This window comes from Hypomesus nipponensis, chromosome 13, assembly GCF_054491055.1.
Source record: "Hypomesus nipponensis isolate SF chromosome 13, ASM5449105v1, whole genome shotgun sequence".
Lineage (NCBI taxonomy): Eukaryota > Metazoa > Chordata > Actinopteri > Osmeriformes > Osmeridae > Hypomesus > Hypomesus nipponensis.
This window is the reverse complement of record NC_140373.1, coordinates 296,152-324,123: the sequence shown is the minus strand read 5'-3', so window position 1 is coordinate 324,123 and position 27,972 is coordinate 296,152. Positions and strand designations below refer to the sequence as shown.

Genomic DNA, 27,972 nt, shown 5'->3' with positions numbered 1-27,972 from the left:
TCCACCTCTTCATCTCACTCTCTACCTCTCCACCTCTTCATCTCACTCTCTACCTCTCCACCTCTTCATCTCACTCTCTACCTCTCCACCTCTTCATATCACTCTCTACCTCTCCACCTCTTCATCTCACTCTCTACCTCTCCACCTCTTCATCTCACTCCTCCTCTCCACCTCTTCATCTCACTCTCTACCTCTCCACCTATTCATCTCACTCTCTACCTCTCCTCCTCTCCACCTCTACGCCCATCCTCCGCCTCTACTAGACCTGGCGACCCAGCAGAACCGTTGCTATGGACACCAGGCCCCAAGCCACACCCAGCAGCATGCTGATTGGACAGGCATCGTCCGGGCGGGTGGACGAGCTGCGAGCGTCGGCGTTGGAGGAGCCAGCAGCATCCAGCTGGTCCTGATGATCACAACAACCAACAGTCAGCGGACAAGTCACACAACCGCACTCAGGGTGATGTCAACCAGATATTTGATCAGATATTGATTGACAGGAATGTCTCTTACCACACACACGGCCATGTTCAGACTCTGGTTTGACTTCAGTTTCTGTGCCTGGAGGTACAGCCGGGACACAAGAGAAAACAAGATGACCGTGACTTTGGAGGTCCTGCTAGCTCCATACACGCCTCCAACCACTAAAAGCCATGTGGCCACTTTCAAGAACATGAAGCATGACTTTGACACACTGCATGAACACAAGATCCTCTGGTCTCTTTGCTGCCAGTGTGGTAGAGTGTTGATGATTGAGATAGAGGCAGGGCTCCACTTCCTCCTGCCTCTGAAGCTGCCCCTAACCCTTCCAGCTCTGAGGCTGCCCCTAACCCTTCCAGCTCTGAAGCTGCCCCTAACCCTTCCAGCTCTGAGGCTGCCCCTAACCCTTCCAGCTCTGAGGCTGCCCCTAACCCTTCCAGCTCTGAAGCTGCCCCTAACCCTTCCAGCTCTGAGGCTGCCCCTAACCCTTCCAGCTCTGAAGCTGCCCCTAACCCTTCCAGCTCTGAAGCTGCCCCTAACCCTTCCAGCTCTGAGGCTGCCCCTAACCCTTCCAGCTCTGAAGCTGCCCCTAACCCTTCCAGCTCTGAGGCTGCCCCTAACCCTTCCAGCTCTGAGGCTGCCCCTAACCCTTCCAGCTCTGAAGCTGCCCCTAACCCTTCCAGCTCTGAGGCTGCCCCTAACCCTTCCAGCTCTGAGGCTGCCCCTAACCCTTCCAGCTCTGAGGCTGCCCCTAACCCTTCCAGCTCTGAGGCTGCCCCTAACCCCTCCAGCTCTGAGGCTGCCCCTAACCCTTCCAGCTCTGAAGCTGCCCCTAACCCTTCCAGCTCTGAGGCTGCCCCTAACCCTTCCAGCTCTGAGGCTGCCCCTAACCCGAACTCTGCACATGTGTAGATGAGTCTGAAGGCCTCACAGTAGGTAACAACACCTCCACCTGGACAGCTGAAACCAGACATCTTCTCATCGTCTGGAAACTTGCTTTCTTATTGATCTTCTGTTGAGGTGCCTTGTGGTGTGTGTGTGTGTGTGTGCAAGAGTGTATGGTAGTTCAATAAATGAAAGTGCTGTATTCAGGCTATACCTCTAACCTTTCCTACTTCTACATACACACACTGACATACACACACACACACACACACACACACAGATGGGAGATGGGATATGTGAATGATAAACAGACTCCATGGTAGTTTAGGAACATAACAAACCCAACACACAGTGTTGGAACAATGCTCTGAAAGGGAAACAATGATTAATGACCATCCAGGAGGTCCACTATGGTTCCCAGTGATAAATCATATTATCACTATTAAAAGCCAATATGATAAATAGCTGTGTTTAAAACTAGGTGATATAATCTTGTTGAAAATACGTTTAAAAACAGATTTGTTTATACAGTACAGAATATCTGAGGTTCATATGCTTAGGTGAAGACGATAAGTTCATGGAGTTCTGAAACATTTCAACTTCTTAACCCTGAGCTATTGTAACCTTGTTTTTGTGCCTATTTTTTGCCTATTCTTTGTGTGTGTGTGTTTGCATAGTCCTTCACACACACACACACACACACACACACACACTATAAGACAGTGTTAATGTACAGCAGATGTGCATCTCAGTGCTTAGCGTCAAACCAGAGCTTGTCCTCACACGGACACTTCCTGTCCTCACACAGACACTTCCTGTCCTCACACGGGCACTTCCTGTCCTCACACAGACACTTCCTGTCCTCACACAGACACTTCCTGTCCTCACACAGACACTTCCTGTCCTCACACAGACTTTCCCTGCTGGGTGGATCTGTCTCCCACTCTGAGGAGCAGCTGGGCTACGACGGTGTCTGAGTGTGTGTGTGCGCACCTCTGTGTTACTGTGTGTGGGGATGTGCACGTGTGTGTGTGACTGTGCTTCTGTGTGTGTGTGAGAGAGAGAGATGGTCTATTTGCCCCAGAGGGGTGTGTCTGATGTGTGTGTGTGAGAGAGAGAGAGAGAGAGAGAGAGAGAGAGAGAGAGAGAGAGAGAGAGAGAGATGGTCTATCTATTTCTGATGTTAATGTGGAAACATTAGATGTGACATGACAGCTCTGACTGCCACCATGTATCCACTTCCTGCCCAGCAGGATTCTGCTCATCTCATGTTCCTAGCAACCCTCTGGCCTCATCAGAAGGCTGTCTCAGTGGCCCAGGGAGTTCTGGTAGAGAGAGCTGTCACTGCAGACTGGAGCTCTGGCTCTCTGTGGACCAGATCTCTAAGGCTGGATCCAGGCTGTCCTGTCTGTCTGTCTGTCTGCCTACTTGCCTGTCCCCCTGCCTGTATGACACCCACACACCCATACCACCACCAATCCCCACACCTACACTAACCCCGCTCCTTCCCCCTCCCCCACACACCTGCAGGCTTCCACAGAAGTTGTAGAGTGAGTCTCCCTGGATGTCCAGGTGGTTGGGGTGTGTGGGGGGGTCCGGGGCAGGGCCGGGGCCGGGGGACGAGGGCCACAGGGGGCCCTGGGGCTGCCACACCCCCACATCTGTACCGTTACCAAACGCCTGGATGGAGTTCCCTGCACGGAGACAAGCACAGGCACATTTAGAACCACACACCTGTACTTCCTACATGCAGTCTTTCTATCCCACTTTGGATAAAGATGAATAAAATGTAAATGTTCTACACTGGGAGACGTATTTACAGTCCAAATCTGTTCACAGCTACATATGGATTATGTATACAGATTTCTATTACCATGGTCAGACTACCTAAGCAGCTGTTCAGACCCATGTTTCTACTGACTGTGGAGCTGCTCTCTGTCTGCATGTCTTCAACTAGGATCAGAAAACTACACCTTTCTGCCTTGGACGTCTTAAACACAATTCAGCAAAAAACTAAATAACAACTTATATTATTTATTTTAAATACGTAGAATAATATTTTAGACGAACGAGCGTCCTTCCCTAGAAGTTGCAGATAAACGTCTCTGTCACTCCCTCTCTCTCCCTTCCTTCCTCTCCCTCTCTCTGACCCTCACACCGCTCAGAGCAATCTCTCTGATTGGATGTGAGGAGAGATGACTGGCCGTTCTGGTGTGTCCAGTCTCCCCCATGAGGGCAGTCCTTAATGGCTGTGATTCTCCCTGATGCTGACCCTTTGTGACATGGGATAATCATGGGATAATCGTCTGTAATCTTGGTGAGATTGCAATGTCATTCTCTTTTCCACTTTCAAAGACTTCTGTATAAGTCAATTCACTTGGACTGCATGTTCACAGTGTGTTTGAGGGCACTCAATGTTAAGTCAATTTATTAAGTAGTGCTGATTGATCAGTATTACTCTATTCTGTTGAAGATTAGCAATACTACTTAAAAAATATCAACACTGATATCACAGCCTTTTGCTTCCAAAATTTAGCTGTTCCTACAAAGAAAACCCAATAAGCTAAATATTTTGAGGTTCTAAAATGCTAATTGCTAGGACAGTGACAGAAATGTAAACTGTGAAACAACTTGAGAAATACACAGCGCTCATTTTTATGCTGTGAAGATGCTGAAGTTAGAATCCCAGAGGCCTTCAATCTATCCTAACCAGGCTCACCTCCTGTCTCTCACTTCCTGTCTGTCACCTCCTGTCTCTCACTTCCTGTCTGTCACCTCCTGTCTCTCACTTCCTGTCTGTCACCTCCTGTCTCTCACTTCCTGTCTGTCACCTCCTGTCTCTCACTTCCTGTCTGTCACCTCCTGTCTCTCACTTCCTGTCTCTCACCTTCTGGCTCTCACTTCTTGTCTGTCACCTCCTGTCTCACCTCACATCTGTCACCTCCTGTCTGTCACGTCCTGTCTCTCACTTCCTGTCTGTCACTTCCTGTCTGTCACTTCCTGTCTCTCACTTCCTGTCTGTCACCTCCTGTCTGTCACCTTCTGTATCTCACCTCCTGTCTTTCACCTCCTGTCTCTCACCTCCTGTGTTTCACTTCCTGTGTCTCACCTCCTGTCTCTCACCTCCTGTCTCTCACTTCCTGTGTCTCACTTCCTGTCTCTCACTTCCTGTGTCTCACCTACTGTCTCTCATTTCCTGTCTCTCACTTCCTGTGTCTCACCTCCTGTCTCTCATCTCCTGTCTCTCACCTCCTGTCTCTCATCTCCTGTCTCTCACTTCCTGTCTCTCACTTCCTGTCTCTCACTTCCTGTCTGTCACCTCCTGTCTCACCTCACATCTGTCACCTCCTGTCTGTCACTTCCTGTCTGTCACTTCCTGTTTGTCACTTCCTGTCTGTCACCTCCTGTCTGTCACCTTCTGTATCTCACCTCCTGTCTGTCACCTCCTGTCTCTCACCTACTGTGTTTCACTTCCTGTGTCTCACCTCCTGTCTCTCACTTCCTGTCTCTCACTTCCTGTGTCTCACTTCCTGTCTCTCACTTCCTGTGTCCCACCTACTGTGTCTCATTTCCTGTCTCTCACTTCCTGTGTCTCACCTCCTGTCTCTCATCTCCTGTCTCTCATCTCCTGTCTCTCACCTCCTGTCTCTCACCTCCTGTGTGTCTCACCTCCTGTGTGTCTTACCTCCTATTTTAATAGGACCCATCTGATGGAGTTGACAGCATAATGCTTGTTTTGATTCCTCTCAGCAACACCTGCAAGGATCTGTAATGGTGTGTCTATGTCAAACCCTCATACTCTCCACTTAGGAGGGATCTCTCTGTCTCCTTGGTTACAATGCTGTGTTTGCCTGGACCATACTTAAACAGTGGATGTGACACTGTCACTTGCTTGCACACCATGTAGAGTGAGTCCTGAAAGCATTGTGTATGGGACCTCTTGTGTCCATGTCAGCATAACATGGTGTGTAACCATGGGTTAGTGTGGAACCGGTGCATTGTGAAACTCAAGTGTACTATAGTGTGTGTATATATGTATGTGTGTGTGTGTGTGTGTGTGTGTGTGTATATATATGTGTGTGTGAAGACTCACGAAGGCAACGATTGTCAGTGAAGACCTCCAGGAACTTGTCACACTCCGGCTTCCCATTCCCACTGCCTCCACAGTCACACCAGGGAGACACCTGCAGGCTGGCAGCCCGCAGGTAGTTAGGGGTCATCACTGTGCCTGGGGTCACAGGTCACACACAGGTCACACACTTGTGTTTGATTTTAAACACAAACCATTAAACATGAGAAGCCTTCGGTTTATTTAATGCTCTAGGAAGAGATCAAAACTACGACAAACTAATATTCAGTATAAAATTTGATTGTGAAATAAAATAACAGGCAGAAGATGAACCTACCAATCAGGCCAGAGTATGCCAGCAGACAGCCAGCGTAGCTGTCCTTCAGACAGCCAGACACGGAGCGAGGCTCTGGCTGGCAGGCCGTGAAGAAGTCTGCCAGCCGAGATCTGCCATGGAAAACAGAAGATGTTTCTCCCTCATTCAGGACAGCCTACCTGCCCGACAGGACTGGAGGACAGCCTACCTGCTTGACAGGACTGGAGGACAGCCTACCTGCCCGACAGGACTGGAGGACAGCCTACCTGCCCGACAGGACTGGAGGACAGCCTACCTGCCCGACAGGACTGGAGGACAGCCTACCTGCCCGACAGGACTGGAGGACAGCCTACCTGCCCGACAAGACTGGAGGACAGCCTACCTGCCCGACAGGACTGGAGGACAGCCTACCTGCCCGACAGGACTGGAGGACAGCCTACCTGCCCGACAGGACTGGAGGACAGCCTACCTGCCTGACAGGACTGGAGGACAGCCTACCTGCCCGACAGGACTGGAGGACAGCCTACCTGCCCGACAGGACTGGAGGACAGCCTACCTGCAGATGTAGTTGGCCCTGCAGGAGGACTGGAGGGACAGGCAGTTGGGCTTGTCTCTGTCCTCGTAGGAACAGATGGGGACTATGGTCTGCCTGCGGCGCTCTGTGCAAGCAGCCTGGTCTCCTGCAGGACATGAGCAGAACAGCATCCCGTAGCTGTGCTTTGCGGGCACCTGGGGAACAACACCTGCTGTCAGTAACGAACAGGGGATGATGTCAGTGACCAGGGGATGATGTCAGTGACCAGGGGATGTTAGTAATGGGGTAAAGCCAACTTTACATTTCATATTTAATATTTATTAATATTAACATTATTATGATTCTTCCTTCTTTCCCCCCTTGTAAATGTTTTTGATGTATTAATAAAACGCCACCAGTTTTTTAGAAACCGTATCACCTTGTCGAAGAACTGGCGCAGGGCTTTGTGGCACTTCCTCTTGTTGCAGACCTCGGCGGCAGACACGCGGCTGGTGCAGGGGTTGATGTAGGTGGAGCGGTACTTCTTACACGTGTCGTTCAGGTTGCAGGCCTTGGCCGCGTTAAGACAGTTATTCTCCTTGCTTGGTGCTGGCTCTCCTGGCAGAGAGGGAGGGTATTACAAGATATCTTCAGTGTGAACTCAATCACTAATCAGATTTGGCAATCAACTTGACATTTAAAGAGAAGAGAGGAAGCTAGTAGGATTAGAAGGAGAAGAAACCCGAGTAAACTTATAATGAGAGGAAGGAGAAACCAGAAGAGATGAACAGTAAGAGCAGAGAGATTGATCAGTTGAATTGTCTGCTGGATAACCAACTGTGTGAATCACTGGCGGCTGCTGGTCTTTCAAAGAGGGGAAGCTCATTTTTGGCCTACATCCTAAAAACGTTCAATTTATTTGGCTAGTTCACTGGCTACTTCACCCCTACGACACTAGCCTAACCTACTGAATGAATTAATGAATGAACGAACAATCTAACAAAACAAATTAATCTTGAAGGAGGAAATGTGGAAATGTGGAAAACTGTTAAACTGAAACAAGGAACGTGGTTTATAATTGTATGAAATGTATGATGAAAATTGGTTAGCAATTTCGCCAAGCAAATACCAAGAAATAGGTTGCTGAGGTTTTTTGTAGTCTTTCAACTACAGTTGCAAAATCCGAGATCGAGCTTGAATAGCTTCAATTACTATTTATAGTACAAAATTACTGTCAATCAAAAGGAGATGCAATCTTTCGACAGACCCTTCAATCATCACGTGGAAGCCCAGCGTCCAGGCCAGCCCCCTCCTCCATTCACCCCCAGAGACGCTGAGCGTCCAGGGCGGGACATAATCGCAGAATTTATCCAATGACCATATAGTTTCACTGAAAAAAACTGTTCAAAGCAGCCCCATTGAAGTCCATGGAAGCTGAGCTTCAACAGGAAAATGCACTGTGGCACTACGGGAATGTATGAGAAGGAAGTCAGTCAGTCGACATGCTAAAATATGTAGCTGATTCTGAATAAACTAGTCTTTGATATGAACGTGTTCTAATGCACTGCTCTCTCCTCCTCATATGGCCTGGTCTCTCCCTGCTCTCTCCTCCTCATATGGCCTGGTCTCTCCCTGCTCTCTCCTCCTCATATGGCCTGGTCTCTCCCTGCTCTCTTCTCCTCATATGGCCTGGTCTCTCCCTGCTCTTTCTTCCTCATATGGCCTGGTCTCTCCCTGCTCTCTCCTCCTCATATGGCCTGGTCTCTCCCTGCTCTCTCCTCCTCATATGGCCTGGTCTCTCCCTGTTCTCTCCTCCTCATATGGCCTGGTCTCTCCCTGTTCTCTCCTCCTCATATGGCCTGGTCTCTCCCTGCTCTCTCCTCATATGGCCTGGTCTCTCCCTGCTCTCTCCTCCTCATATGGCCTGGTCTCTCCCTGCTCTCTCCTCCTCATATGGCCTGGTCTCTCCCTGCTCTCTCCTCCTCATATGGCCTGGTCTCTCCCTGCTCTCTCCTCCTCATATGGCCTGGTCTCTCCCTGCTCTCTCCTCCTCATATGGCCTGGTCTCTCCCTGCTCTCTCCTCATATGCCCTGGTCTCTCCCTGCTTTCTCCTCTTGATATGGCCTGATCTCTCCCTGCTCTCTCCTCCTCATATGGCCTGGTCTCTCCCTGCTCTCTCCTCCTCATATGCCCTGGTCTATCCCTGCTCTCTCCTCATATGGCCTGGTCTCTCCCTGCTCTCTCCTCCTCATATGGCCTGGTCTCTCCCTGCTCTCTCCTCCTCATATGGCCTGGTCTCTCCCTGCTCTCTCCTCCTCATATGGCCTGGTCTCTCCCTGCTCTCTCCTCCTCATATGGCCTGGTCTCTCCCTGCTCTCTCCTCCTCATATGGCCTGGTCTCTCCCTGTTCTCTCCTCCTCATATGGCCTAGTCTCTCCCTGGTCTTTCCTCATATGGCCTGGTCTCTCCCTGCTCTCTCCTCCTCATATGGCCTGGTCTCTCCCTGCTCTCTCCTCCTCATATGGCCTGGTCTCTCCCTGCTCTCTCCTCCTCATATGGCCTGGTCTCTCCCTGCTCTCTCCTCCTCATATGGCCTGGTCTCTCCCTGCTCTCTCCTCCTCATATGGCCTGGTCTCTCCCTGCTCTCTCCTCATATGCCCTGGTCTCTCCCTGCTTTCTCCTCTTGATATGGCCTGATCTCTCCCTGCTCTCTCCTCCTCATATGGCCTGGTCTCTCCCTGCTCTCTCCTCCTCATATGCCCTGGTCTATCCCTGCTCTCTCCTCATATGGCCTGGTCTCTCCCTGCTCTCTCCTCCTCATATGGCCTGGTCTCTCCCTGCTCTCTCCTCCTCATATGGCCTGGTCTCTCCCTGCTCTCTCCTCCTCATATGGCCTGGTCTCTCCCTGCTCTCTCCTCCTCATATGGCCTGGTCTCTCCCTGCTCTCTCCTCCTCATATGGCCTGGTCTCTCCCTGTTCTCTCCTCCTCATATGGCCTAGTCTCTCCCTGGTCTTTCCTCATATGGCCTGGTCTCTCCCTGCTCTCTCCTCCTCATATGGCCTGGTCTCTCCCTGCTCTCTCCTCCTCATATGGCCTGGTCTCTCCCTGCTCTCTCCTCCTCATATGGCCTGGTCTCTCCCTGCTCTCTCCTCCTCATATGCCCTGGTCTCTCCCTGCTCTCTCCTCATATGCCCTGCTCTCTCCCTGCTTTCTCCTCTTGATATGGCCTGATCTCTCCCTGCTCTCTCCTCCTCATATGGCCTGGTCTCTCCCTGCTCTCTCCTCCTCATATGGCCTGGTCTCTCTCTGCTCTCTCCTCCTGATATGGCCTGGTCTCTCCCTGCTCTCTCCTCCTCATATGGCCTGGTCTCTCCCTGCTCTCTCCTCCTCATATGGCCTGGTCTCTCCCTGCTCTCTCCTCCTCATATGGCCTGGTCTCTCTCTGCTCTCTCCTCCTGATATGGCCTGGTCTCTCCCTGCTCTCTCCTCCTCATATGGCCTGGTCTCTCCCTGCTCTCTCCTCCTGATATGGCCTGGTCTCTCCCTGCTCTCTCCTCCTCATATGGCCTGGTCTCTCCCTGCTCTCTCCTCCTCATATGGCCTGGTCTCTCCCTGCTCTCTCCTCCTCATATGGCCTGGTCTCTCCCTGCTCTCTCCTCCTCATATGGCCTGGTCTCTCCCTGCTCTCTCCTCCTCATATGGCCTGGTCTCTCCCTGCTCTCTCCTCCTCATATGGCCTGGTCTCTCCCTGCTCTCTCCTCCTCATATGGCCTGGTCTCTCCCTGCTCTCTCCTCCTCATATGGCCTGGTCTCTCCCTGCTCTCTCCTCCTCATATGGCCTGGTCTCTCCCTGCTCTCTCCTCCTCATATGGCCTGGTCTCTCCCTGCTCTCTCCTCCTCATATGGCCTGGTCTCTCCCTGCTCTCTCCTCCTCATATGGCCTGGTCTCTCCCTGCTCTCTCGGTACTCATCAATGATGGAAACCTTTTTTAGAAACTTTTTGTTGAAAATATTTTTTCAACCTTTCCAAACTTTTGGGGGAAACTTTTTTCGAAAATCTTTTGTCAACCAGCCTGTGTATAATTAAGACACAGCCCCAGCCGTCCAGATGATGTGGGACCTGAGCAGCTGTTGTGAATACAGGGACTTATGCTGCATAAAGCAGCTCAGATGGCCTGGAGGCTAGAGGAATATGATCTACTCTCTCTTTCTCTCCCTCTCTCTCCCTCTCTCTCCCTCTCCCTTTCTCTATCTTCTCCCCTCTCCTCTTCTGTCTCTCGCCCCTTTTCTATCTCCCTCTATCCTCTCCTCCTTCTCAGAGTTCTTAAGCCTTGTCCTAGTAGATCAAGTCACAGGGATGGAAATTTGGCACAAAATCACAGATTCAGTGAATACAAGCACATCCATACTATATGCATGAACATAAACACACACACACACACACACACGGTAAACACCATGTGCCACATTAGCCTCACTCACCCAGCATAAGACCCCACAATAAAAATCCCCCTCCCCCCCTCCCCTCCCCTCCCCTCCCCTCCCCTCCCCTCCCCTCCCCTCCCCTCCCCTCCCCTCCCCTCCCCTCCCCTCCCCTCCCCTCCCCTCCCCTCCTCCCCCTCCCCTGTGTTGTTATAAAAGGGTTTGTTGCTTTGCTGGCTTCCTCTCACTTCTACAAACAGTTTATCCAGCCTGCGCATGGAACAGTGAATTTGGTAATTATGCCCTTTGATGTGGAATTGAAGCTTGCTGTGCCTTTTCATGCACTGTAGAATAAGATGTGATTAAATCTGAATACATTCTTGAACTGTGGGTTAATCACGTATTACAAAACACATTACTTACATCTGACAGGCGCTTAGAAATTAGACTTGTGATCTGGCGAGGTTTGGGTGGGCTGGGGGATTTTATAGGATCTTACTGGAATCATTGTTGCCATGACGGCCGCCATTAGCCAATACGTCAAACATATTCAAGTATGTTAACAAGGACAGACACAGTGTTGGTGCTTAGTAAGCTGCTGCAGCAGGTAGTTTATGAGCAGCTGCAGCTGCAGTAGAAAGCTGTCAGGTTAGGGCAGCAGGTAGTTTATGAGTTGTGGGTTAGGGCAGCAGGTAGTTTATGAGTTGTGGGTTAGTGTTAGGGAAGCAGGTAGTTTATGAGTTGTGGGTTAGTGTTAGGGCAGCAGGTAGTTTATGAGTTGTGGGTTAGTGTTAGGGCAGCAGGTAGTTTATGAGTTGTGGGTTAGTGTTAGGGAAGCAGGTAGTTTATGAGTTGTGGGTTAGTGTTAGGGCAGCAGGTAGTTTATGAGTTGTGGGTTAGTGTTAGGGCAGCAGGTAGTTTATGAGTTGTGGGTTAGTGTTAGGGCAGCAGGTAGTTTATGAGTTGTGGGTTAGGGCAGCAGGTAGTTTATGAGTTGTGGGTTAGGGCAGCAGGTAGTTTATGAGTTGTGGGTTAGGGCAGCAGGTAGTTTATGAGTTGTGGGTTAGGGCAGCAGGTAGTTTATGAGTTGTGGGTTGGGGCAGCAGGTAGTTTATGAGTTGTGGGTTAGGGCAGCAGGTAGTTTAAGAGTTGTGGGTTGGGGCGGCAGGTAGTTTATGAGTTGTGGGTTGGGGCAGCAGGTAGTTTATGAGCTGTGGGTTGGGGCAGCAGGTAGTTTATGAGCTGTGGGTTGGGGCAGCAGGTAGTTTATGAGCTGTGGGTTGGGGCGGCAGGTAGTTTATGAGCTGTGGGTTGCGGCGGCAGGTAGTTTATGAGCTGTGGGTTGGGGCAGCAGGTAGTTTATGAGCTGTGGGTTGGGGCAGCAGGTAGTTTATGAGCTGTGGGTTGGGGCAGCAGGTAGTTTATGAGATGAAACTTGAGGGGCTCCTGGAACTTCAGATCCAGTCACACTTAAACCCTTCTGCCCTAACTCAGGGACGCTTTGACAAATCCTAAACTTCTGAAACTACATCTCCCAGATACCCTCGGGCATTTCTCTGCCGTGGGCCTTGTAAGATCCGTGAGTGTGTCTACCTGTGTGTGCGTTTGCGTGCGTATACCTGTGTGCGTGTGTGTATACCTGTGTGCGTGTGTGTATACCTGTATGCGTGTGTGTATACCTGTGTGTGTGTGTCTCAGAGTAATAACACAAGACCTCCCTTTAAAGCCTTGATGGAATACTGCATCCTGTGTGATTAATACAAGTGCTCGCTGTCAAAGCCTCTCAATTTACTCCCAAAAATCAATGTCTAATAGGCCTACCCTATCAATGTACATTTACTGTTTTACCATCCCAGCTGCCAAGTTGTGTACCCAAGGGGCTGAGCTTTCCATTTCTATGCACTAGCAGTTAACCGTGTGGCTCTGTATCTGAAGACACTAGGAAGGCCATACGCACTGCTCTCTGATAGGCTGAGGGTTACGCGTGTGTGATTATTAGCCCAGGTTACGCCTGACTGAACCTTCATAGACCTGAATAAAACCAGAAAAATTATTCCACCTGCAAGAATCAGCTGTATAATGTGTTGTGGCATTCCTCCTGGCTCTGTTTCATCACTCATCTAATCCTGAACTACTGGGTTAATGACAGAGACCACTAGAGTGTTAATGGCAGGGAGACCGCTAGTGTTAATGACAGAGAGAGACCGCTAGTGTTAATGATAGAGACCACCTAGTGTTAATGGCAGAGAGAGACCGCTAGTGTTAATGATAGAGATCACCTAGTGTTAATGGCAGAGATCACCTAGTGTTAATGGCAGAGATCACCTAGTGTTAATGATAGAGATCACCTAGTGTTAATGGCAGAGAGAGACCGCTAGTGTTATGCCCCTCTGATCACCAGGCTTGTTCACACTTGTCTTGGCAGGTTTGGATGCTGCTGCTAAGAGTGATAGGCACCGCCTAAATGACCCTAACCCTGCTCACAAGGACTTTAATATACTCCTGTTCATCGTCTACACGGGGCAGAAACTCTAGCAGTTTTTTTCTGATTCTGTAAACAAGAGAGGGGGAAAAGACTTCAAAGGAAATGCTGCTGGGATGATTCATGCCCATGTTAAACATGCCTGCGTAAAAACAGACATCATCACTTTTACAGTGGTGCTGGGTGAGTCATCGGGCCTGGGTATAGCGGCAATCTGTCTTCATGATTCAGGCCTTGTTTGTCCCTCCAGGTGATGTACATGTCTGGCAATTGGACTAATTGTAAAACTTTTCCACTGAACCCCAACGCTAACCCTTCTACTGACTCAACATCTTTTCCATGTAAATACAGACAGCTCCTTGACTCTGACCTTCAAATATTGTTAGAACTATATTCTTCTGATCCTGGATTTTCTATATGCACTAGTTGTATTTCTGTTCTGAAGAGCAAGTCTGTTTATACCATATACTCTGTAGAGCAGTTAAACCCCAAATAAAAATAAAACCCCAAACTCTTCACAAGTGTAAAAGCCTGAACAACTCGACAACAGGTGTTTTCATTCCTATATGCTACGCTCCAACCGTGTGCATCTTCAACGAATCAGTTTACAAACCAACACACTGTGAGCCAGACAGGAGAGCACGTTTAGCTAACGTCCCAGTGAGTCTGTGAGAGCACTCCTTGTCTTGTTTATTTTCACACCTATTAAGTCATCCAGCACACACACACACACACGCAGAAATCAATTAAGGGCCCACACCTCTGCTGAATGTATATCAACATGGCTCAATGGATGCATAAATGTTGATTTTATGGTACACTCACACACAAGCACACACACAAGCACACATCCACCAGACACACACCAAACACACACACAAACAAACAAACACACACACACAGTGGGAGGCTGTTCCAGTCTTGCCTGAATGCTCTGCTCCATGTTTCCTCTCTCCAGGCAGCGTGTTCAGTGATTAATGAACAAGGCAGCAGTTAGTTCCTTCGTCCTGGAGGGGGTGTCGCTCTGCTTATTGGACTGGGTATCACATGCGTCTCAGCTTGGATTAATGATGTCATAAATACAAAGCCTGAACAAGGCCCATCACAGGACCCCACAGAGAGACCAGACCAACACACAGAGTGGACACCACACAGAGAGTGGACACCACACAGAGAGTGGACACCACACAGAGAGAGGACACCATAACAGAGAGTGGACACCATAACAGAGAGAGGACACCACACAGAGAGTGGACACCACACAGAGAGTGGACACCACACAGAGAGTGGACACCATAACAGAGAGAGGACACCACACAGAGAGAGGACACCATAACAGAGAGAGGACACCACACAGAGAGTGGACACCATAACAGAGAGAGGACACCACACAGAGAGAGGACACCATAACAGAGAGTGGACACCATAACAGAGAGAGGACACCACACAGAGAGTGGACACCACACAGAGAGTGGACACCATAACAGAGAGTGGACACCACACACAGAGAGTGGACACCACACAGAGAGAGGACACCACACAGAGAGTGGACACCACACAGAGAGTGGACACCACACAGAGAGTGGACACCATAACAGAGAGAGGACACCACACAGAGAGAGGACACCATAACAGAGAGTGGACACCATAACAGAGAGTGGACACCACACAGAGAGTGGACACCACACAGAGAGTGGACACCATAACAGAGAGAGGACACCACACAGAGAGTGGACACCATAACAGAGAGTGGACACCATAACAGAGAGAGGACACCACACAGAGAGTGGACACCACACAGAGAGTGGACACCATAACAGAGAGAGGACACCACACAGAGAGTGGACACCACACAGAGAGTGGACACCACACAGAGAGAGGACACCATAACAGAGAGTGGACACCATAACAGAGAGTGGACACCATAACAGAGAGGTGACCTTGTGCTTCTTCTCAGAGACGAAAACTAGTCCCGCTCTGCTGGGTTCATAACTGTCACCACTGCCTCGCTGCAGCCTCATTAGATCACCAGATCACCAGATCATTCAATCATTAGATCACCAGATCACCAGATCATTCAATCATTAGATCACCAGATCACCAGATCATTCAATCATTAGATCACCAGATTATTCAATCATTAGATCACCAGATCATTAGATCATTGAATTAGTCAATCATAATACCAGGTTGTAGTTTTATAGACAGCCAAGTTGTACTTCTGAAGAGGGCCAGGTTGTAGTCCTGTAGAAAGTCAGGTTGTGGTTCTAGCTAACACTGGGCTGGTATTTCTGCTCTGGGCCAGTCTGAGAGCGGCCATGTCATGATGGCTTCATTCCCATGTTGGGCATGACCCTCAGCTTGGGCCTCGCTGTATTTGGATCAATGAACTCCTCCAGTGCTCCCTCTGCAGCTGCCACAGTGATTAATGGTGTTTGAGGATCAGCTAAGCAACAACAACAGGCTGGTCACAATACACATTCAGCTGGCTGTACTCCCACTCTCATGAGCCGTGTCCTGGAATGACACACTCACTAAATAGGGAGAGCTAGGTCACCAACGTTTGGGGTGTCTGGAGATTTCCACAGTGCTATGGTACCTACGTTTCGGTTGCCTGACCTCTGACCCTGGTTGGCTCCACCTGATCCCCTTCTGGGAACGGCCTCAGTCCACACTTACTAAATATCTTTCTGGGCATCTGGGCGGCGTCTCTCTGGTCCATTCAGTTTCAGGTTTCTCTTTAAACATGGAATCTATTGATTAGCCTTCTAGCGCTGTGTTTTTCCCACAATGGTCTCCATCTCTAAAGAAGGATCTCTGTGTCTTTCCAGGGTGAAGTTTCTCTTTTGTGTCCCACAAGAGAGGGAGGGCTGGGAGGGATCAGGTTCAGGTCACCTCTGTTGTCATGCACTCTGTTGAGGAGTCTGTGTGGTCAGGCAGCATCGGACAGCCATGTCTTCCAGTGTCATCATGTCCCTTACAGAGTAGCCTCAGCCCTCAGCCACAGTCATGCAGGGAACAGACTGTACAGTTTGGTGAAAGTGTGAGGACCTAGCAGCTGAGAGAGCGTTCCTGTCAAGGCCACGCATCTCTATTAGGTGGTGGGCCGAGCCCGCGTATCTGCTTTACTTTTTTAAATGACCTCCAGCTGGATTTTTGATATTATCAACGTCGTTTTTTTCTTAAAACATTTTCATTTGTTGGCACATCCAATTCTTGCACATTTTTTCTGTAGCTTAGTTAAAGTTTATCAGTCAATCCTCTCAACTACCTAACTCTCCAACCAACCAGAACTCGTGTATCATCTTGTTAGCTAATCAAATGGTTCGTAACAGGATCAGCTGATAGTAAAAACAACCAAGGTGACCATGGGTCAAGTAGCTAGCCTAGTAAGCATACAAGTCTCGGCATCACAATGGTAGCTCGGTGAGCTTTAATTAAATACTTCCTTTCGGTGTCACTGTCTGTCTTTAATTTACATTATTTTCAGTGGTGGTGATTTAAACTGTTGGGCACTCACTGACCTAAAGATTTAGCTGGCTGTGCTCAGGATAGCCCAAAAACACAAAGAAATATGAGAACATTATTGAGACCTTTTTAAACAACAAATACCATAATATGTAGCATGTTGAAAGTGATAATGTAGTCTTGGCTCTTCCTCTCGTGTTTACTGGAGACTTAAAATCAACACTGGCTGACCCTGAATGGGGGAGCCCTTGCAAGTGATCCCCAAAACCCTGTAAAAAGTGCATCAGCTGCCTGGTGATAGTACACTGAGCTGACTGGAGATGGTAGACTGAGCTGACTGGAGATGGTAGACTGAGCTGGCTGGAGATGGTAGACTGAGCTGACTGGAGATGGTAGACTGAGCTGGCTGGAGATGGTAGACTGAGCTGACTGAAGATGGTAGACTGAGCTGGCTGGAGATGGTAGACTGAGCTGGCTGGAGATGGTAGACTGAGCTGACTGGAGATGGTAGACTGAGCTGGCTGGAGATGGTAGACTGAGCTGACTGAAGATGGTAGACTGAGCTGGCTGGAGATGGTAGACTGAGCTGGCTGGAGATGGTAGACTGAGCTGACTGGAGATGGTAGACTGAGCTGGCTGGAGATGGTAGACTGAGCTGACTGGAGATGGTCAACTGAGCTGGCTGGAGATGGTAGACTGAGCTGGCTGGAGATGGTAGACTGAGCTGGCTGGAGATGGTAGACTGAGCTGACTGGAGATGGTAGACTGAGCTGGCTGGAGATGGTAGACTGAGCTGGCTGGAGATGGTAGACTGAGCTGACTGGAGATGGTAGACTGAGCTGGCTGGAGATGGGAGACTGAGCTGACTGGAGATGGTAGACTGAGCTGACCGGAGATGGTAGACTGAGCTGGCTGGAGATGGTAGACTGAGCTGGCTGGAGATGGTAGACTGAGCTGGCTGGAGATGGTCAACTGAGCTGGCTGGAGATGGGAGACTGAGCTGACTGGAGATGGTAGACTGAGCTGGCTGGAGATGGGAGACAGAGCTGTGTCAACATAATCAAACGAGCGATAAGTCTCAGTCTGCTTTAAAAGTTATTTCCCGACCTTTAACCTTCATCATTGTCTTTCTTGCTCTGTCCTTAAACATCTTAATATTATTTTGTAATCTCTTCAATCTATAGCCTTTATTGTCCAAACTCTACAAAGGCATTGTCTCCTCTCTCTCCAGCCTCAAAAAGGTCACTGGCAACAGCATCTGAAGCTAGTTTTCATGATGTTAAGTGACTGTCTCCCTCCAAGGTCTGGTCAAATGGGTTGATCATGCATTTGATTGTTGACATGATGTTTTGAATATCCTTTTGATCTTTTCATGATTCATGCAGTTCACTGTGTTGGAGTGATGTGGTGCATCTATGCACTGCATCTTTGTTAAGGGAGAATCCAGTCAGTCCAATTTTAGTTTTGGAGTCTCTGTTGGCTGTTTGCTCTATGACTTGATCACAGGCAGTGTTTGCAAAACCATACTCCTGTTGTCTCTGAGCAACAACATCCCCAGATTGTACCAGTACGCAAAATGTGTATCCTCCAGACTGTTCATCTCTAGCCAGCAAGAAGAAAGGCATCTTGCATAGTTGACCTTATCATATGAAAAGAAAATGTGGGAGCAGACACTTGGACAACTAGAGGGGCATGGTATTCCACATCAGATTATAGGTCTTCTTTGTCCTGCCCATCCTCTCCTCTGCCCTGCCCATCCTCTCCTCTGCCCTGCCCATCCTCTCCTCTCCTCTGCCCTGCCCGTCCTCTCCTCTGCCCTGCCCATCCTCTCCTCTCCTCTGCCCTGCCCATCCTCTCCTCTGCCCTGCCCATCCTCTCCTCTGCCCTGCCCGTCCTCTCCTCTGCCCTGCCCATCCTCTCCTCTGCCCTGCCCGTCCTGTCTGTACTTTTAATAAGGATGCAATGTCTGTCAACTCATTTTCAGATCAAATGTGGTGCACTGATTGTAACAGCAGTAGGTTATTTGTATACACTGACCCCACTGTACATCTTGCCATACAGAAATCCCTCTCCAGAGCTGCATTTTCACTCTAACGTGCTTTAGCTATATTTGTTGTGTTGGTGAAGTTACTGTAACACCCCTGTGGAATCCAGCATTACCTAGCTAGCATATGGTTCTGAGGTGCTGAATTTAAGTTGATTCTTTCCATTGCTTTTTCTGCAAGAATGCTATCCTTGCTGTCAATTTTGCAATTGCAATGGACTCTGAACAAACTTGGACCATCTAGCTTCAGTAAATGGGTAGATTTAATATTTTGGTTTGCTACCTACATGGATACAGCATGATTGCAACTACTTGTGGCCTTGAATACTCTGCTAGCAATACAATTAATTGTGCACATGCGTGTATTATGCTAATGAGGTTAGTTTTCCAAGTGTGTAGAGATGTCAATATGTATTGATAAGTGTTAATGATGTAACCCAGTTTTTTCACCAAGAAAAAACGTGCATGTTGAACTACAAGAAGCAACACAGTTGCAAACCTTTAATTAGAGTTCTGTAAAGGGTTAGGGTTAGGGTTAGGGTTAGTCTGTAAAGCTTGGGACAGCTACGTCCCAGAAGGGGCCCAACACACACCCTGCTCACCCCCAACACACACCCTGCTCACCCCCAACACACACCCTGCTCACCCCCAACACACACCCTGCTCACCCCCAACACACACCCTGCTCACCCCCAACACACACCCTGCTCACCCCCAACACACACCCTGCTCACCCCCAACACACACCCTGCTCACCCCCAACACACACCCTGCTCACCCCCAACACACACCCTGCTCACCCCCAACACACACCCTGCTCACCCCCAACACACACCCTGCTCACCCCCAACACACACCCTGCTCACCCCCAACACACACCCTGCTCACCCCCAACACACACACTGGTGTGGGCCAACCCTGGGAATTTAGGTGGGGTGGAGGGGGGAAGAGGAAGTGGAAGAGGATGTATAGTCAACTCAAAGTCCCCACAACCCAACAGCACAGTGGAGGGGTCACCAACACCACATTCTGTCTCCTGAGCAGGGTGGGGTTGGTGTCTCCTGGACGTAGCTCCACACAACCAGAACACCACCTCCATGCCTGGATCAGCCGACTATTCCAACCATAAATAGAAGCTTGTTTTGTTGAACTAAATACCATATAGAGGTATGAATGACAATCACCATTTCCACTCTAGCTGCTGCAGCAGTGAGGCAGTGAACAGACCTGTCATCACCATGCTAAAGCATGAGAGCTGGATGCTAAATGACTGCTCTTTGTGTGTGGCAGGTCACAACACTGGATAAAAGCCTTCAGTGATTGATGCTGCTGAGAGCAGGAGGCAGGAGAGAGGGCTGGCTGTCACGCAGAGAGGCAGGAGAGAGGGCTGGCTGTCATGCAGAGGCAGAGAGGCAGGAGAGAGGGCTGGCTGTCATGCAGAGGCAGAGAGGCAGGAGAGAGGGCTGGCTGTCATGCAGAGGCAGAGAGGCAGAGACATGCCTTCCTGGAGGACAGGGTCACACTTAGTCACGACTCTGACTTCAACACAGGAAACAATTATTATTATTATTTTAGAGTTGTTCTGATTTGATGATTAACAACAGTGTGCTGAAGGTCAGTAACTTGGGGATGTAACATTAGGTAGGAAGGTGTGAGACAAAATGGTTGTGACATTCCTGAACCGTCAGCAAGACGTTACATGAAGGTAACTAACTACCTCACTGTTTTGGTAACAGCCTTCAACTGCCCCTTTACAACATCCACTTACCCCTTGCACCCCTCCCCGCTGTAACACTCAACACATCTGTACACAACAAGTTATATAACATGTGTATAGGAGCAGCTGAATACATATGTATAGGAGCAGCTGAACACATCTGTGTTCAGGTGAGGTAGACTCTTACCAGCCAGGATGGGAGCAAGGCGTAGGATGTCTGACAGTCTGCTGCTGACTGCTTCGTAGGGGGAGTCCTCCAGCAGGTCATTACCTGAACAACAACATATTTGCATCAACATCAAGGGTAGGTGCACTGTAGATGTCGGTACTTGTGTGTGTGTGCAGTATGTGTGTACGTGCGGTATGTGTGTGCGTGTGTGTGTGTGTGTGTGGGGGGGGGGGTATTCCTAAGTATGCGTATGTAGGTGTGTGTCTTCATGCAACATTATCATTTATAAACAGTTCAAATATGAATCCTGAGTCATTATTTAGATTGTTCTGGACACTTGAGTGAACACATTAAGTAAACTGTATGCTATTTGGGTGACCATTTTTATGACCTGTCAAAAATTGATGGGGCGACTTGATTATGTTAAATAAAGCTATTCTTTTCCCAGAATATGTGTCTACACGTGCATCAGCCAGCAATGCTTCGCCCAAATTGTTAAAAGGTAAAAGTTGGTCTTTTAGCTCGAGCGATCAGGCTTACTGGGTTTGGATTACTTAACGGCTGGCCTGCGGGAGGGGCAGATAGGATTCCACTTCAATTCTTTTGGACTTCGGAGGCATTGATTACAATCTTTTCAGAATTGTTTAACTAGTAAACACACAACTATTTTTATTTCATCCTGTTGTGACACGTTCGATGTGTTGATATTAATAACGTAAATGGGTAAGTCCAACGAAATGCTTAGGCACGCGTGTCGGCATCGAGCTGCAATGTAGTAAAGCCATACCCTGTAAACTTTGAAATATTCCCCAGAAGATCCTCAGGCAGTTTTTCTCCTTCTTCATCCCGCGTCTACACCTGCAGTTGTACAGCGGGCTCTGTTTCATGGCCTCTATAGCGTTTCGACACTCGCCTTGCGCCTCCGGACCAGTGACCGTGAAGTTGCTCTCCCTCCCCGCCACACACTGTCTCATGGTCCGGTACTTAGGACTGCAAGACGGATCTTTCAAACACTGTTCACTGGCCTTTACGCAGTCTAGGCGACCGGGTCGTAGTGAAGTGGTTCTGTCACCCTTCAACGGGGATACTGAATCTGAGTCAAAAGATACAAGGGTTCAATAAAGTCGTAAGGAGACATGTTTTTTTTTTTTACAAGAATACCTTTCAGACTCAAACACACTGAATGACAAGAGAGATATAGATATGGTGCTTAACTAACGACCGAACTGTCACATAGTCATCAAGGAGCAATTAAGCGTCCTCTTCATAATATCGGTCACACTAGCCCACATCACTCCACATCACTCCACAATGAACATCCGTATTTTTTCCGGTTCTGTTGCCCTTATCTAAACCATAATGGACTGAATCTGGCTGATCTAACACACCGTTTATTTCATCTTTATTGTTTCGTTGCCGTCGCCAAATTACTAGTCAAATCCAGTTTTAATTTGTCTAGCTCTTTTTACAACCAATGTCACAGAGGGATTCACAGATTCCCATAGAACTTCACCTAAAACCAACCTTCAACCGAGCGCAGAGCAACATAGATAGAGAAGAGGTAGAATGTTTTCTCGGTACCGCGGACACAAGGTCCCCGAAGTTTGGTACAGTGGTAAAGCCTTCACTGTGGTTTTCCATTCATTAAGGTCACCATCTAAGTCCTGTCAAATTGTATTTACCAATGGAGACTTAGTATCGACACTATAGTCTAATTAAAGAAAAAATAGGTGTGTGACTTACCCAGGGCAGACAGCATTATGTAAAAAGTTATTAAAAACATTGCGCTTCGATATAGATGCAGCCTGAAGAAATAGTTGTTCTTTACAAAGATCACAGCGACGAAGCAGCACGAGGCAGCCGCAGAGTCCTCAGACCTCCCAGCAGCGCATCATGAAGGTGCCAGTGATGCATCCTGTACATCCACTCGGGCTGGGAACACCGACAGCTGTCGTTGAGTCCATTTGATCAAACCTAAACGGAACACCAACTCTCTAAGCACGCGACCTTCTGTGGAGAGATTCTTTTATCTGAAAGAATACGTTAAAGTCAAGCGTGTGCGCCAGAAGAAAAAAGTCCGGCTCCGGTGGCTCTTCTGTGGAACCACGTCTTCCCGGAGGCTCTAAAATAGCGATGGGACAACGGTTAGAATCACGAAGGGCAAATAGGGGAGCGCATCATGTCCACGCTCTGTTCACGGCTAAAGTTGCAGAATCGCGCTAATTAGCGCTGAAAGCCGAACGCGCCGATCTTACAGATCTCATTGACCTTATACGCACAGACACAATTAGGCAATTTTACGCACTATCCTGGGAAATATATTGGACTGTTTACAAAGGATTTAATACTTCAGAAGGTTGAAGTCCAATAAATAAAATCCGGTCATATAGTGTAAATATTCCTAAATAGCACATAAAACGTTCCTTGGTGTGCCTACACGCGTTCGCAGAGATCACCCGGTGGTTGCACCCCGACAGGTTCCGATTCCAAACCCCGTTTCCCCAAAGAATGAAAGGAGTTGGGTTCCGTCTTGTCGGAGCGTGACGTCATGCTCAGGACCAGTAAGGTGTGGTCATAGAATTGACTGTAATTCAAACTATCGTTCTCGATATAATTTCATCGTAATCTAATTCGTCATACTAGTTATCGTGTAGGCTGTTGTAATTCAAACTATTATAGGCCTACTGGATTACACACAGGTTACACAAGTTCCCAAACTTCAGCAGGGACACATTTCATTTAACAGATGCTACAAATGGATGTGATGGTTCAGGCAGATTTATTTGTACATTTTACAGTAGTTATTCTCACGATGGTTCTTTAGAGAAGAGTCATTTTATGATGGTTCTTTAGAATACCAATTTGATTAGGAATTTTGCAGTTTTCTGCCCCCAATAACTCGATATAAAATATGTAAAAACTAAATCTATACCATTTAATCAATTTCAATTATGAATTTGGGAATTTATGTGAAAATTACATAACTTTAATCCCTCTTTTTTTATCACAAAATTTAACCTTCAACCCTCACATCTCTCCTGATCCTCCACCTCTCTTTACCTCCATCACATCTCTCCTTCTCCTCCTCCACCTCTCTTTACCTTCATCACATCTGTCCTTCTCCTCCATCACCTCTCTTTACCTCCATCACATCTGTCCTACTCCTCCTCCACCTCTCTTTACCTCCATCACATCTGTCCTACTCCTCCTCCACCTCTCTTTACCTCCATCACATCTCTCCTACTCCTCCACCACCTCTCTTTACCTCCATCACATCTGTCCTACTCCTCCTCCACCTCTCTTTACCTCCATCACATCTCTCCTTCTCCTCCTCCACCTCTCTTTACCTCCATCACATCTCTCCTACTCCTCCACCACCTCTCTTTACCTCCATCACATCTGTCCTACTCCTCCTCCACCTCTCTTTACCTCCATCACATCTCTCCTACTCCTCCACCACCTCTCTTTACCTCCATCACATCTCTCCTACTCCTCCACCTCTCTTTACCTCCATCACATCTGTCCTACTCCTCCTCCACCTCTCTTTACCTCCATCACATCTCTCCTACTCCTCCACCACCTCTCTTTACCTCCATCACATCTGTCCTACTCCTCCTCCCCCTCTCTTTACCTCCATCACATCTCTCCTACTCCTCCACCACCTCTCTTTACCTCCATCACATCTCTCCTACTCCTCCATGACCTCTCTTTACCTCCATCACATCTGTCCTACTCCTCCATCACCTCTCTTTACCTCCTTCACATCTTTCCCCCTCCACCTTTTCTCTATTCTCTCCATTACTCCATCTCTAAAAGCTCTAAGTAGCGATGACTAGTTTAGTGTTTTGAACCCATGTTGTCCTCACAGTGCAGAACTGTCCTGCAGGCTGACCAGACAGAGCAGCATGTGTTGACAGCTCCAGTTTATGGACACCTCCTCTGTTTAATTGACCAAATTGCCTGTAAAGGAAACCAATCTGCCTAATAGAGAATCCCTGTATTTGAAACAAGGTGAATCAATGGTGAGCATGAAGGCTAAATCAATGTGGAGTCTCTGATGGATCATATTAGTACAGTATTAGAAAGGCCTGAGTGTACATGATGTGGAGGAAGCAGGCGTCGAGCCAGGCTGAGCTAACCCTAACCCTAACCCTGAGCAGGGCAGCGCTGCAGGACTGACATTTATCTGTTTGTTGTGAAGTACCTCAGTGGAGGCGTCTGAACATTCTGACTCTGGAGGGGTAGTGAGGAGAGGTTGAGTCTAAAAACTAATATTATTGTTCTGTTTTTGCGGTTCTTCATTTGTAACAAATAATGTACAGCAAAACATTATAATTGGTGACATCAGTACACGTATAAATAAATAGGTAACAATTTCCTAATGCATATACAAGACGTGATTCTGTGGTACAATACAATCCCATGTTAGTCAGTGATGGATGACCAGATCGATGGATCCTAAAGGGGTCCTCAGCAGGGTCGTCCATGCTGCCAGGGGCTCCTGTCTCCTGGCCTCAAAGCTTGAATGAATGTGAAATCCATAGACAGAGTAGCAGGAAGGCCGTCTCTCCTGCTCCTCACTCGCCCTGGACTTCCTGTGTTCCCTGCAGAAAGCCGTCCTCAGCAAATGTACAACTTCTTCCTCCTCTCCCTTCCCCCCTCCTCTTCCTCCCCCTCCTCTCCCTTCTCCTCCTCCCCCTTCAGTATAACTCATCTCCACTGTCTCCCTTAATGTGTATTTGACTGTTAGGGTCTCATTTTCTAGAGGAGATTGATTATGAGTCAATATAATTTTCTATCTCTATCATCCGGTCATCAACAGTAATTGATTGGTCTCTGTCCTGGGGGGTGCAGGTCTGTCCTGGGGGGTGCAGGTCTGTTCTGGAGGGTGCAGGTCTATCCTGGGGGGTGCAGGTCTGTCCTGGGTGGTGCAGGTCTGTCCTGGGGGGTGCAGGTCTGTTCTGGAGGGTGCAGGTCAGTCCTGGGGGTGCAGGTCTATCCTGGGGGGTGCAGGTCTATCCTGGGGGGTGCAGGTCTGTCCTGGGTGGTGCAGGTCTATCCTGGGGGGTGCAGGTCTGCCCTGGAGGGTGCAGGTCAGTCCTGGGGGGTGCAGGTCTGTTCTGGAGGGTGCAGGTCTATCCTGGGGGGTGCAGATCTGTTCTGGGGGTGCAGGTCTGTCCTGGGGGGTGCAGGTCTGTCCTGGGGGGTGCAGGTCTATCCTGGGGGGTACAGATCTGTTCTGGGGGGTGCAGGTCTGTCCTGGGGGGTGCAGGTCTATCCTGGGGGGTACAGATCTGTTCTGGGGGGTGCAGGGCTACTCGTGTATGGTTCCCTTGATCATTGGATGCAATCGATTTCTCTGTGAATGTGAAAGAAATTAGAAATGAGGGGAAAATGTAATTCATTTCCTTCTTTTCAAAGGAAAATACACTTCTTGAACATTAAAAGAGGCAATTTTCCTAAAAAGCTTTTAAAAGCTCAGAATGATTAATGCAATCATAGTAGGGGTAATTGCCCCTCGCCGTAGCCCTTCCAGATTACCCTCTGAGATGTGAACAAACCAGTTGAGCTCTACTGGCAGGACGTGGCAGAAGGGGATGTGAACGCTAATTGATTAAATAATGAAATGCCAGAAAAGCTTGTTAGTTTCAACAACAAGTGAGATTAGAAGGAATTCATTACTCCAGGAACACTAAAGCCTCTCTTTGTCTGGGACAATCGTACCAAATCAGGACTTGGTAGAGGAATCATTAGGTGCCTCTTTGGACCCTGAGTCTAAATCGAGCTTGCAGAAGAAAACTCTCCAATGTGTTTAGATTTGAAGACTGAATGAAAACATTGTACTTGACACTGATGATTTACAAACATCTGAGATGGTTACTGAGGGTGTGATGGGCTGCCGGCCCTGCATGAAGAGGAGACAGCTCACTCTACCAGGTAGAAAGATGTGCTAGCTTGCCACCTAGTGGACGAGGGGAGCATTGCTTCTGCTCAGCCCAGCAGGATGTGCAACTCTGCATCATGAGAACCTGCTGAATCAACTCTCTTTGAGTCAAATATAAAACTGTGGTTGTGAAACAATCAAAGCCGTTCCTTTAAAAAAAATTGGTGTAATTATTTTTTACAACGCAGATCAATTTATTTATGTTAATTTTAGTACACTATATGACCACTAGTGGGCAGTAGTGTTTCACTGTAGCAGATGTGGATGGTGACTGGGGAGGCTGTTTAGCGTTATGCATGGTGTGTGTGTTGCTAATGACACCACGATCAGGCAGTCGTCACTGGGAAATCACACAAAAGTCAGATCCCGGCTTCTGTTCTTGTTCTCGGTGGAACTGAGGTGTATTTCACCTGAATGTACTATTCTGTACCTGCGCACAGCAACTGATTGAAGCAGGTTTATACAATATGGTTTCCTGGTGAATATTTCAGCCGGTAACAAAGTCTCAGGTAATGTTTTACAGGAGATGTGTGGTTGAGGAGCAGGCTGTTGTCTGGCTGAGTGACGGCAAATAAATTGGGATTCCAGTGAGCTTCCTGGTCCTGTTTAATTGGGTCAGGATTGATTGACAGCTAAGACGTCAATCGAACTCATGAGTAAAAGCTAATTGTTTACCTTTGTTTGTCTATTTAAGGATTCTTGCTGTTGGTTCTATTGAAGGAAGACACAGAAGACACACAGTAGACACAGTAGACACAGGAGACACAGCAGACACACAGCAGACACACAGCAGACACACAGCAGAGCAGAGACACAGCAGACACACAGCAGACACAGCAGACACACAGCAGACACACAGCAGACACACAGCAGACACACAGCAGACACACAGCAGAGACACAGCAGACACACAGCAGACACACAGCAGACACACAGCAGACACACAGTAGACACACAGCAGACACACAGCAGACACACAGTAGACACACAGCAGACACACAGCAGACACACAGCAGACACACAGCAGACACACAGCAGACACACAGCAGACACACAGCAGAGACACAGCAGACACACAGCAGACACAGTAGACACAGCAGACACAGCAGACACACAGCAGACACACAGCAGAGCAGACACACAGCAGACACACAGCAGACACACAGCAGACACACAGCAGACACACAGCAGACACACAGCAGAGACAGCAGACACACAGCAGACACACAGCAGACACACAGCAGACACACAGCAGACACACAGCAGACACACAGCAGACACACAGCAGAGACAGCAGACACACAGCAGACACACAGCAGACACACAGCAGACACACAGCAGACACACAGCAGACACACAGCAGAGACAGCAGACACACAGGAGACTGAATTGAGTTTCATGTTGAGGTGTTTTTTAATACCTGAACACTTTTCAGCACCAACATTTACAACCACTGGCTT

At 48.5% G+C, this 27,972-nt stretch overlaps 1 protein-coding gene across 1 annotated transcript; it reads right to left on the bottom strand.

Annotated features, from left to right (window-relative positions):
- Positions 1 to 259: 259 nt before the first annotated feature.
- gfra1b (gdnf family receptor alpha 1b) lies at positions 260 to 22,351 on the bottom strand. Its single transcript, XM_084670212.1, has 10 exons — positions 22,312 to 22,351; positions 21,356 to 21,661; positions 20,587 to 20,670; positions 6,704 to 6,882; positions 6,307 to 6,479; positions 5,772 to 5,881; positions 5,459 to 5,593; positions 2,890 to 3,059; positions 514 to 561; positions 260 to 406 (listed from the first exon to the last, which is right to left on the bottom strand). The coding sequence occupies exons 1-10, from the start codon at positions 22,349 to 22,351 to the stop codon at positions 260 to 262; spliced, it is 1,392 nt and encodes a 463-aa protein (XP_084526338.1).
- Between the last annotated feature and the right edge of the window lie 5,621 nt (positions 22,352 to 27,972).

Excerpts from the sequence above, each read along its gene's own strand:
- gfra1b (XM_084670212.1), bottom strand. The coding sequence starts at position 22,351 with ATGTTTTTAATAACTTTTTACATAATGCTGTCTGCCCTGG. Across the intron at positions 20,671-21,355 it reads AATATTTCAAAGTTTACAGG|GTAATGACCTGCTGGAGGAC; the intron begins GTATGGCTTTAC and ends GTTGTTGTTCAG. Across the intron at positions 5,594-5,771 it reads GGCATACTCTGGCCTGATTG|GCACAGTGATGACCCCTAAC; the intron begins GTAGGTTCATCT and ends CTGTGACCCCAG.